A 12,500-nucleotide genomic window follows, 5' to 3' on the forward strand; every position below is an offset into this window, starting at 1 on the left:
CCATAACGCATCAATCCAGAGACAAATTCCTTAGATCTGTGGATGTGCTTGACATACATTTTATTCCGCCTGATTCTGATTGACACACACACACACACACACACACACACACACACACACACACACACACACACACACACACACACACACACACACACACACACACACACACACACACACACACACACACACACACACACACACACACACACACACACACACACCCTGCATGATTACTTCATGGTCTGTCGCCATGGAAACCATAACTCCATTCTGATTGGATGCAGGAGGCCAGGTGAAGTTAATTAACTGCTTAGAATGGAGAGCGAACAGGAAGTGTTGGTCCGTATGCACAGTATGTGGCTGCAGGTGTGGATCTGAGCACGTGTTGGTGAATATGATTTTTGTGTACGTGTGTATAAATCTGTCTAAAATTGAAATATGTGCTTTCAAAGGTTGGGTCAATAACTGAACCCTCAGAACCAATCAGATGCAAGAGCAGCAGCAAGAAGGACAGAGAAAGTCCGCGAAGAGCTTGATGCCTACCACGCACGAGAAGACGTTGAAAAGACTAAAGTCCGACACCCCCTGACGCCTAAAGACAACGTGTCATAAGTGACTGAGTTCTTAGTCACAGACTATAAGATTAAGCAAAAACTGGGGATCTTGCGGGCTCACTATTTACAAGACCACAACTAGATTCCCTTTTGAGGTTATTTCCCATCCTGCCACCGGTGGAACAAGAAGAAAAACTGTTGAACAAGGAGCAGAAACAGAAGCAGCTTTTGGCCACAGCTGCCCCTGTCTCCGTGCAGTGGTTTGTTCTTGGAAAAAAAAAAAAAACCAGCCAAACCATGAATATAATTTAAATTGTTATGTGATAATAATAATAGTAATAATAATAATAGCTGCAGGCAGCAATACAAAGGGTCCAGTTTAGTCGTGTTTGGTAAGTATTACAGTTTTCCTGGTTCTCTGAAACCCACGATTTTCCGAGTTTACGTTGAACGCCACATCAGCTCACATGCGGCTGCAAATGGGTTCCGACAGACGAAGCTTGGACTCATAACTACGATGATGATGTCACAAGGCGGCCTGATCAAACTCGAACGACAAGACGTCTGAAACGCCCCGGTTCTAACGGGACCTCAACCATGTCTGTGCCTACTGCCGTTGTTGTGTTTCAGAGGCTTTAAGCCCAAAAAAAAGCAGAGCAGAAGTTTTGAGATTTTAATAAGTGCGGAGTGCCATGATGCACGGACTCAGCGCCGTTCTTGCCATGTTTCCTATCTACCTCTTTGCTGCTTCCTGTTTGCTGCTGGAGAGAGCGACCGGCAGTGTCGGTTGTTGACAATGTTCACGTCATTGAACTTCACTATTTGCACGCGCCGAGACTAAAAAGCTCCGGCAATATTAAAACACAGTTTTAGACGGGGGCGCGCACCAACCGAGGGAAAGCAGCTGATTTTATTCCAACGCTGGAAATGTGTCTGCGACGGTCAATTAGCTCAAAAAGTTGTTTGGTGTAAGGCCAGCATTGGGTGTTACAAAGTCACTTTTCGAGGTTTCCTCCAGATTTGCTCTCCATGTTTCTTTTTGAGGAACTTCTCTCTGGCTGGACAGGGCTCCCGTAAACATGGAGCTGTCCAAGGAAATTTGACGCGAGAGAGGAACGAGGATGAGAGAAGACGGACGACGGAGAGGATTTCCAAAGAGGCCACGGATTCAACCAAGAGACACAGAACATACCGCAAATCGAGAGGGAACATCTTTGTCCCAGGAAGTCTCCCACCCCCCAACCTCTCTTCTCCTTCCGTCTTCGAGATAACAACCAGTCTTTTCCACTTCCACTCCCTCCTTTTGTAAACGCTCTCCCTCGCTGCTCTCCGCCTCCGCCCCAACCCCACTTCAATCCCCACCCTCCTCATCTCCCACTTGCCTCGCCTTCGCTCCCCACCTGCTCTTGATACATTTGTCAGCGGCAGGCCACTTCAGCCGTTAGATTGCACAATTGTCGAAGTTCGAGAAAAAAAAAACCCAAAAAAAACACAGACCTCTCTGGCAACCCTGGGGGTTCAGAACAGCAAAAGATGATGGGGGTTTTGTTTTCCCCCCTTGCGGCGTTGAAAGGGAATCTCCGGTATTTTGCAACCTTCGGCCTTGTTGCGACGGGGCAATCACGCTCGCCTCAGCGGTCGGCTGAAGCATTCCTCTGAATACCGGATCAATGGAAGCGATTCCGACGCTCATCACTGGGCTGCGACGGGTTAAAAAACACATGGGTTTTCCTTTCAGGACGGGGCATGTTGTTGACTTCTACGCCCATTTGCTATAGAAATAAGCTTGACTTGGCCTGACTACGCGGCACAATTATGAACAGCTGACATCCACAGGAAAATGGAGCGATTCGAGCCCCGACTAACTAAGGCGGGGCTCGAGAGCAACGGCAACCTCCCGACGACGCACAAGTATTACCCGATGTGCGGGTAGGCCCTAAAGCATTCTGACAGATTTAGCCCCAATTAGGACATCCAACATCCACACAGGAGATGAGGATGGGGGATTTTTTTTTTTTTTTTTTCTAAATCCTGTCAGCTTTACCCAGAAGGTTCCCCCCCCCCCCCCCCTTCCCCACACACACACACACAACGCCGCCATCTGGAGAACGTGTCTGGAAGGACGTCACGGGCGCGTAATTGGTTTAGAAAAAAATAAATAAAAAATAAAAAATCTTCTCCCGGTCGAAAAAAGTTCTATCCATCTACCCGTGGTAATGGGGGAGCCCTTCATTGATTTCACTTCCGCCGCTCTTCCTCCCTCCTGCCTTTCCAAAAGTTGAATCCGGGGAGAGACCTAATCACACTGAGGTCTCATTTATTGGGGTTGGGGTGAGGGATGGGACTGACCGCTGTTCAACTCTGCTGATGATGGCAACCAGCAAACAACAGAGGGGGAGTGGGCAGCGCGCAAACTGGAGCGGACAACCACACACGCCACGGAAGGCTCACATCCTCCTCCAAATCAGCCGGTTCAAATGATTAGATCCTCCTCCTTTGGCCAAAGGTGAGGACTCTGGATACTCAGAGTATCTTTTGGGATGCATGGTTCATACATGCCACTGTGGGCTGCAGAACAATGACGTTTTGTTCCAACCCTGGATTCCGAACTCCCCCCCCCCCCCCCCCCCCTCCACTTTCAATTCATGACCCTTCACTTTCTCAGCATCTGTGAACGCCACCGGGTTTGTGTTTGTCATGGAGATCTGTTTAACTCAGAGTTTCTCAGTGTCAGGCTTTTTTTTTTTTTATACTCCCAGAGGCCATCGCGGATTCCTGCTGCAGGCGACAATTCCCTGTCCACTGCCGCCGTCTGTGACTTTACGCTTAACGAGACTGCGTCTCGCTGACCGCAGCGTTTTTTCTCGGTCTCCCTTTCCCCCCCCCAAACCTTCTGACCTCGCTGAGGGTTCACAAGCTTCCGCCCGAAAAGGAGGAGCAGGGCTCTCGTGTCGCTCGCGTGTGGCCTTCATCATAGCCTTTCCTGAATTTACCCCCTGGGATTTATAAGGTGTCAACTTATCATTGCCAAGCCATCCTTCCATCTTCTTCACCTACTTATTCTTGGCTTGGCTGTATTGGCATCAAGAGGTGCAGCTTTGACTTACCGTACAGCCTTATTCTGAACAACATCTATGTTTAATATATGAACTATTCGTCCGAAACACACTGCATGTGTTTTCATGATCCGGCCGGTGATATTCACTAAATTCGGCCTTTACCTTGGCTCTGCACAAGATGAATTACCACGGAAACAGTGTAAATTTGGGGGCAGCGAGGTGAAAGCAGAGAGCTGTGACAATGCAAACCTTATTCAGGCTAATTGTGCTAAACCCAAACTGGTCTTTTATTTTGCTGTTATTTTCAACGCAGAGGGCTTCATCTGCTGAACAGACCACTTCTAGTACCAAACGTTCCCATCTGGTTGGGCTGCCACAAAACACCCTGTGTCCTCTAACACACACGCACACACGCACACACACACACCTACCTACAATGACCAAACACACACACACACCTACAATGACCACACACACACACATACACACACACACACCCCAAATTCACACACACAATATACAAATCAAAAACATCAATAGAACACACACATGAATGACACACAATGCCTGAACACACTCACACCTACACTCCCACACACACACGTGAAAATAAAGGACTTCTTCTCTATGCTATTGAAACCAATAACTCCTTCACCATGAACACACACTCATTTCTCTCCCCCTCTCTCTCTCTCTGTCGGTCTCCCTCTTCTGAAGAGAATGGACAATCAATACTGGCTTTAACATCAACTCTTCGTTAGTCAGAGAGAGAGAGAGAGAGAGAGAGAGAGAGAGAGAGAGAGAGAGAGAGAGAGAGAGAGAGAGAGAGAGAGAGAGAGAGAGAGAGAGATACTGAAGGAGAGAGAAAAGTGGAGATGTATGAAAAGGAAGCCAAAATGTGGCACCAACAACCGACAGTGCTGTCCATTTTAGAGACCAAACCTCGAAAACCTATTTAAAAAGGTGAATAAGTTTGATAATTGCATCAAGTTTGACATCTCTCGAAATATTAAACGTCATCACGAGACGACCTTTGGCCTCACTATATAGAATTAGTATTTTCCTGAATTTCCCCACGGGGATTAATCAAGCCTTATCTTATCTTTTCAACTCCAATTTCTCCGCCTTTTCTCTGCGTTGACAAAGCCCGAACAAAGTCATTCTCTTTGGACACAGACTCGTTTCTAAAGAAGTTGTACGACGGTGGACTCCAAAAGCTTCCGGAACAAAGAAATTCAGATTTTCGGATAAAGCCTCCTCAGACAAAGAAACGGGGCGAAACGAGAATTGAGAATCAACACTTGATTAGCTTTTCCAAGACGCAGAGCGTCTCCCCTCTTCTCCCCCACTCGTCCTCTCTCCGTGTTAAATCAGCAGTAATAGTAACACATTTTTATTCCAAAACTGGTAGCTAAGAGTCTCCCAACACGCTGTTGTAATCACCACAAATCTTTATTCATGACCCTGCCTGTGTGTGTGTGTGTGTGTGTGTGTGTGTGTGTGTGTGTGTGTGTGTGGGGTCTTTGTGTGTGCGGCCTCTGTGTGTGCTTGTGTGTGTGTGTGTGTGTGTGTGTGTATGTGTGCGTGCACAAAAGTCTTCAATTAGGTAAACATTACCAATTCCGGGACTGAATAGGGAGTACCCCCACCCCTCCGCCCGCCCACCCACCCCCACACTTCCTTCTCTCAAATTCTCCCTCACTCTCTCGCTCTTTTCCAAATGAGAAGCTCGGTGGCGATATTCCCCTCCTTAAATCGGCTGTCCGTCCGACCCGCCTCGACATTCACATCTAAAGGAAATCATACCTGGAGGGCTTATGGATATTTAACATCAGATCTAATAGTCGTGACACAAGACCACAACACTGGTTGACACAAAAAGACGCATTTTAGACACATTGCACCATAATAATGGAAACCGATTATACATAACGTGATTGAAATGTGTGGACAACAGATGAAGAGTATGTGTGTGTTAAGGAAACTCAACCGCTCTGTAGCAGTTTTCAGCATTTTAGAGGGATAATCGTCAAAATAGCCGATTCCCAGTACGGCCGTTACGCTCCAAAATGTGACACTGGCACTGACATATTGTTTGGCTAAATAATCACAAATAAATAAAAATAAAAATAAAAAATCTCGATCAGCCAACCTCTGCGTGTGTGTGTGTGTGTGTGTGTGTGTGTGTGTCTCGCTCACCCTAGCTGATCGGTGAGGTTCCACAGCACGTTGGGTGTCGGGACCAGAGGCGAGCCGTCGTACAAAACCACCGAAGCGCCGACCGCCAGAGCTGAAACCAGCCAGTTCCACATCATCCAGCCAGTCTGGGGAGAGAGAGTGCACGCACACACACACACACACGCACGCACGCACGCACGCACACGAAAATTGACACATGAATGAAAACAGGAATAACTACTAAAATACACCAATTAAATAAATAGTTAAATAAAACTAACAAAACTAAACAAATTTATTACAACAAATACTACTGCCTTACTGGAGTATTCAACAAGGAAGCTGCAATTTCCTAATTCTTATCTTATTATCCTAATCGCTTTACCTCAGTAACCGTTTAAATTTCAGGCTGTAAAATACGCATTTACAGAGAAAAGGTATGAAATTACTAAAAATTGTGGAGTGACTAAATGGTAATCACCCAGTAGTTCACCAGTAACCATGCTATGGCCTATTTATTAGTATAATCAGTATTCTAATAGGAATAGTGCATTATATCCTATCTCTATCATTTGCAGAGATTAAGCTACAGAATCAGATCTTACTATGTTACAATAGAAAAGCTGCGTCTTACTAAGTAACGACAAAAAATACTTTTGTGGACTTATTGTACTCCATAACAGTACTTAACATAATAAATATCATTGATATACACACGTGGACACATTTGTTGGTACCCCTGCAGCTCATTGAAACAATGCTTCATTCCTCCTGGAAAGTGATGAAATGAAAAGTAATTTTCTCGTGCATACCCGCATGCCTTTGGTATGTCATGGAGTAAAGCAAAGAAACTGTGAAAAGAGATCAATGAGATAAATTTTATTCTAAAATGGCCTGGACAGATTTGTTGGTACCCTTCGACAATGTTGGGACACTGAGACGAAAAAAGAAGAACCTACAATTTTCTCTGAAATAACTTGAGACTCAAAAGTCATTGGCCTCCAACATTGTTCATTCCATATTGAATAAAAATCAGACTTTCTTTTGAGTTTTGATTCAACAGAATATGTTAAATAATAAAACAAATGAAAATGCCATGGACAAAAATCATGGGACCCTTTACCTAATACTTTGTTGCACAACCTTAAGAGGCAGTCACTGCAATCAAGCCATTTCTGTAGCTCTCAGTGAGACTTGTGCACCTGTCAACAGGTAGTTTGGCCCACTCTTCCTGAGCAAACCGCTCCAGCTGTCTCAGGTTTGAAGGGTGCCATCTCCAGACTGCATGCTTCAGCTCTTTCCATAGATGTTCGATATGATTCAGATCAGGGCTCATAGGCCAATGTTTTGTTATCCATTCTTGGGTGCTCTTAGTTTTGGGTCATTATCCTGTTGGAGGACCCATGACCTGCGACTGAGACAGAGCTTTCTGACACTGGGCAGTACCTTTCGCTCCTGAATGCTTTGATTGTCTTGAGATTTCATTGTGCCCTGCACAGATTCAAGGCCCCCCCGTGCCAGACGCAGCAAAGCAGTCTCAAAACATAACCAGGCTCCTCCATGTTTCATAGTAGGTGTGGTGTTCTTTCCTTGAAAACGTATTTTTTTTCGTCTGTGAACATAGAGCTGTGACTTGCCAAAAAGCTCCAGTACTGACCATCTGTCCAAAGGACATTCTCCCAGAAGCATTGTGGCTTGTCAAAATGCATTTTCGCAAATTCCAGTCTGGCTTTTTTTATGTTTTTCTTTCAAAAGTGGAGTCCTCCTGGGTCTTCTTCCATGGAGCCCACTGTCACTCAAAAAGCGACGGATGGTGCGATCAGACACTGATGTGCCTTGACCTTGGAGCTCAGCTTGTACCTCTTTGGAAGTTTTCCTTGGGTCTTTTTCTACCATTCGCACTTTCCTTCCGTTCAGTCTGGGGTCGATTGTCCTCTTGCGGCTGCGTCCAGGGAGGTTGGCTTCAGTCCCATGGACCTTAAACTTCTTAATAATATTTGCAACTGTAGTCACAGGAACATCAAGCTGCTCGGAGATGGTCTTATAGCCTTTACCTGTATTCTGTATTTACCATGCTTCTCTATCATTTTCTTTCTGATCTCCTCAGACAACTCTCTGCTTTGCTTTCTCTGGTCCATGCTCAGTGTGGTGCACACGATGATACCAAACAGCAGCATTGTTTCAATGCGCTGTAAGGGTACCAACAAATTTGTCCACGTCTGTATTAACCTTCAGTTATGGTAATGGGTAATTACCAGATTATCACTACATAACACATATTTTCCAGTCAGTTGTCTTGTGTATTATTCAGTAATTACTGCAGAATTAACGGGCTGTAATTTAAGGGGTTTGCTTCCACTTGACAGCAGCCGCCCGATGCCAGCCGCTCTCCAGCGGGTTTAGCAGCGTGCGCTACGACACTTTGAGCCTTGGCTTTGAGCCTTGGCTTCCATCCACCATCTCAGATTACACACAATCACAGCACAACAATCCAACGGTACATCTGATGGGGAAGTGGGGGGGGGGGGGACCCCCAACAAAGTTGGCGTCGAATACCCTATCATCTCCGTGCAGCCAAAACACAGACCGCGAACAAAGGCAAATCGTCTGCCTCTCACACACACTCATGCGTGAGTGAGTGTGTGTGAGGAAAGATGTAACTGAGGTGTGTGTGTGTGTGTGTGTGTGTGTGTGTGTGTGTGTGTGTCTCTTTAAAGCAGGCATAAAGCAGTGTTATGTGTGGAAAGGTGTGCGTGACTGCGTGCGTATCCTGGGTGCTGCTCGCTTAGGTTCGACTTGGGATAAGATTATGGTTTTATTGCAGCCACCAGGGGACCCGGGACGGTTCCCTGACCAACCCCTCAGTCAATTATCACGCTTCCATTCTCAACAACCGTCGGCGTGCGACACAAGAAACCCTTCCAGCATGCTCGTGTTTCCGTCTACATCCGCTGAGGGACGAGTTTGGCTCCTTTTTACATCCTAAGGTGAAGATTAAGGTTGTAACAGTAAGATTTCCATTGCCTCAAAACGCGATAAGATCAAAACTGGGTTTAAATTAGATGTTGACAGATGATGCTGCAGCGATGGGAGTATTTTATTTATTTATTTATTTATTTTTTAACCGCGTCTCCCGGCCTACCGTGGTGTAGTAGATGATGACATCGCTGCTGCTCATGTTTCCATGGAGAATGTGCTCTTTGAGATGTTGGATGAGTGTCCCCTACAGAGAGAGAGAGAGTTTGTTTTATTAATTGTTGCATTATTACTGATGATATAGAATTATTCATAGGAGTAATGTCTATGGTAAAATGGCAGTTTAGTTTCTACATAACTGTGATAAAATATATATATATTTTCAGACTTTGAGATACAAATTGGTAAAAAAAACAAAAAAAAAAAAACGTTATACAGTCTCCCTGAACATTGGTAAAATTCTCAAGTTTTCAAAAGTACTTCAAACTTGGATAACTAGACCAGTCAAAGTCCTCCACACACACACACACACACACACACACACACACACACACACACACACACACACACACACACACACACACACACACACACACACACACACACACACACACACACACACACTTCCTGAGTCAAAAAGGCTAATTTGGGTGAAGTGTGTTTTCTGCTCACGCTTGCCAAACTCTCTGACTGACGAATCGCAGCTGGTCGCAGGCTTTCATCAACTTTCTATCCCAGTTAATTTCCTCCTTCAATACACTATACGGCTTCGGTTCGCGGGTGGTTCTTTTTGATCGTAGAGCTGTTTCATCACTGGCTTCTTCAGTGTGTGTGTGTGAGGGTTTGTCTCAAATTTGGCTTTTTATGCCCTGTGTGAGTCAGGATGTGATACGAATCCAAAGGTGTCTGGTCCTGTACAAATTCATTACATGTCTGTGTGTGTGTGTATCTGTCTGTCTGTCTGTGTGTGTGTGCGCACGCGCATCTCTGTCTGTGTGTGTGCATGTTTGTGTGTGTGTGCGTGTGTGCCTGTCTGTGTGTGCCTGTGTGTGTGGGCCTGTGTGTGTGGGCCTGTGTGTGTGCGTGTGCCTGTGTGTGTGTGAGTGTGCAGCCCTTAGCAGCACAATGCCACACTGGTGCTTCCGACATGTGGTGTTCTGTGCCGGACAGCGTGTGGAGGGAGAGAGGCAGAGAGAGCGAATGAGAGTGTAGAAGTAGATAACATGAAGAGTTTAAAAGTGCACAGAGGGTAGAGAGAGAGAGAGAGAGAGAGAGAGAGAGAGAGAGAGAGAGAGAGAGAGAGAGAGAGAGAGAGAGAGAGAGAGAGAGAGAAGGCTGGCAGAGCAATGATGAGTAATGAGGCTCTCTGGCGTGTGTGTGGGCACGCGGGCAGCCCATAGCAGCACAATGCCACACTGGTGCTTCCGCAATGTGGCGTTTTGCGCCAGACAGCGTGCTAGCAGCGGGCTAACGAGGCAGCGAGCGCGGCGATGCTCAGGCTAATTGGGCGAGCCAGAGTGGACGGCCCAGGGTCGCTGCAGGAAATGTTTTCACGAAAGCGGCGACATTTGTTTAGGAAGAAAGAGAATGGAGTGAGAGAGGTGGATGGGGAGAGAGAGAGCAAATAGAGTGTGGGAGTGGATAACATGAAGGGTTTAAAAGAGCACAGAGGGGGCAGAGAGAGAGAGAAAACAAAAGGCTGGCAAAGCAACGATGAGTAATGAGGCTACCTGGTGTGTGTGTGTGTGTGTGTGTGTGTGTGTCTCACTGCTGAATGTTAAGGGCTTCAGCCATGAAAGTTGAGTAGCTCTTTGTTCCACAATGACACACTCACACACACACAACGGAGCCCAATGTAGTTGTCTACTAGTGTAGCTCTGCTGCCATCTTGTGGTGAAAAATAAAATGGAAGCTTGCCAATTTCTGGCCAGGAGGAATTGATTCGGTAAAACAAAATATATATTTTTTTTGCCCTCTGGAGATGTGTGTGATGGTTAGATTACAAGCAATATCCAAATTTCCTGAATGAACAGTGATATATTACCTTAATATGCAATATAAAATGTTAAATATTGTCATCGCCCTCTTTCTGTGGATTATTCGATTAAATAGTAATTTCACGCCCTGGTTTGAGCCTAACTCCATCCACTGCACAATTGAAAAATGTCAACAACGGGGTGAGGAGGGGGCGTGACTCATTCTGAAAATGGTCAGCGCAGGGCGGTTGGTGGGGACTGGATCATCTTTCTTTTTTTTTTTTTCCTGAGATGTCATAGATTTTGACATAGATTAGTACTATGAGTACTAATCTATGTCAATATCCACCCTGCACACACTGTGCTGATTTCAACCACTAGATGGCGCTGAGTCACACTATCTGTAAGGCCGATTTGACATTTCACATTTGTAGATATTGTGACCAGGCTTGATGTGTTTCATCAGAGAAAAGCCAGACATTCCAGTTTAAAACCTGTTCTAGTGCAGTACATCCCTAAGTTTCGTCAGAACTGATTAAAATCCGGATCCTCAAGTGTATGAACTCATGTCTGGAAACCAGCTTCTACACGCGGGATAATCTGCGTCCACTTTAATTGAATTTTAATGAATTTAGTCACTTAAGCAGTGACCAAGAACAGAGTTGTGTCTCGTTAACTGAAACACACAACAAACTGATGATTGGCCTGTTCGGTTTCACAGCCCCAGACAGGAAATTGCTTTTCCTTTATCTCTGCGGTGCCATGTGTCTGCCAACTTAAAAGCACTGTGGAAGAGGGATCCTACTTTCGTTGTCGCGTCTCTGGGTTTCTTAATGGCTTTGCATGGCCGCATGTGGAATGAAAACAAAGACCAAGTCAACATAATGAAAATGTCTCTTGGGGAAACTTGCCGCTTCTCGGCGAACACAGTTTTCTGTTTATTATACTGGAGGTAATGACGTGTCGTAAAAGTAACTCGCACAGAGTATTTATCTTTTTTTTTTTTTTTTTTAAGCATAGTACTTCTGACTTCAGTTTTTATTAGTTACAATACTCGGCGGGTATTGGTCATTGCGGCCCCCGGGAGCCTCTTACCCCGGAGGAGTGGACCATGCACTTGGGGGCCCCGGTGGTACCGGAGGAGTACATGATGAACAGAGGATGAGAGAAGGGAAGCTGCTCAAACTCCAGCTGGGGTAGCTGGTCTCCCTCTCCGAGACCCGACGCCAAGAAGTCATCCAGATACACACTGTCGAGAAAGAGAGACAAAAACAGCACTTATCTATTTTATTGTATTTTCTATTTTATTTTTTTATTACCTCCTTTGTGAAAAGGTGGGCCGACGGACAGACAAGAGCGAAAAACAGACCGACCTGTTTGGGATCTTGGAGAGGTCTGTGTCTTGTTTGGAGCGAGCGTAGGGAATAACCACCGCTCTCTGGAGGTCGGGAAGACCTACACACACACACACACACACACACACACACACACACACACACACACACACACACACACACACACACACACACACACACACACACACACACACACACACACACACACACACACACACACACACACACTTTATAATACATAACAACCCCAAAACAGCTAAACTCCAAGGGCAACTGAATAAAACGATTACTACTGATAACCAACTAAAGGTAAGTTCAAGATGGCCGCCAACCTTTGACCACGCTGATCAGCTTCTCCATGTGGTCATGGGTTTTGCCGTTGTAGACCACGGCTGCCAC

At 45.7% G+C, this 12,500-nt stretch overlaps 1 protein-coding gene across 1 annotated transcript in view; it reads right to left on the reverse strand.

Annotated features, from left to right (window-relative positions):
• The window catches only part of aacs (acetoacetyl-CoA synthetase), a 35,856-nt gene that overhangs the window by 12,713 nt on the left and 10,643 nt on the right, over window positions 1-12,500 (reverse strand). The window contains exons 6-10 of the mRNA XM_080003895.1: window positions 12,434-12,500; window positions 12,120-12,201; window positions 11,842-11,995; window positions 8,937-9,017; window positions 5,816-5,940 (exon numbers count right to left, since the gene is read on the reverse strand). The exon at window positions 12,434-12,500 is cut by the window's right edge and continues 48 nt beyond it. Coding sequence (XP_079860021.1) covers window positions 5,816-5,940; window positions 8,937-9,017; window positions 11,842-11,995; window positions 12,120-12,201; window positions 12,434-12,500 — 509 coding nt within the window. The remainder of the gene's footprint in view (window positions 1-5,815; window positions 5,941-8,936; window positions 9,018-11,841; window positions 11,996-12,119; window positions 12,202-12,433) is intronic.

This window comes from Zeus faber (genome assembly GCF_960531495.2).
Source record: "Zeus faber genome assembly, chromosome: 7".
Lineage (NCBI taxonomy): Eukaryota > Metazoa > Chordata > Actinopteri > Zeiformes > Zeidae > Zeus > Zeus faber.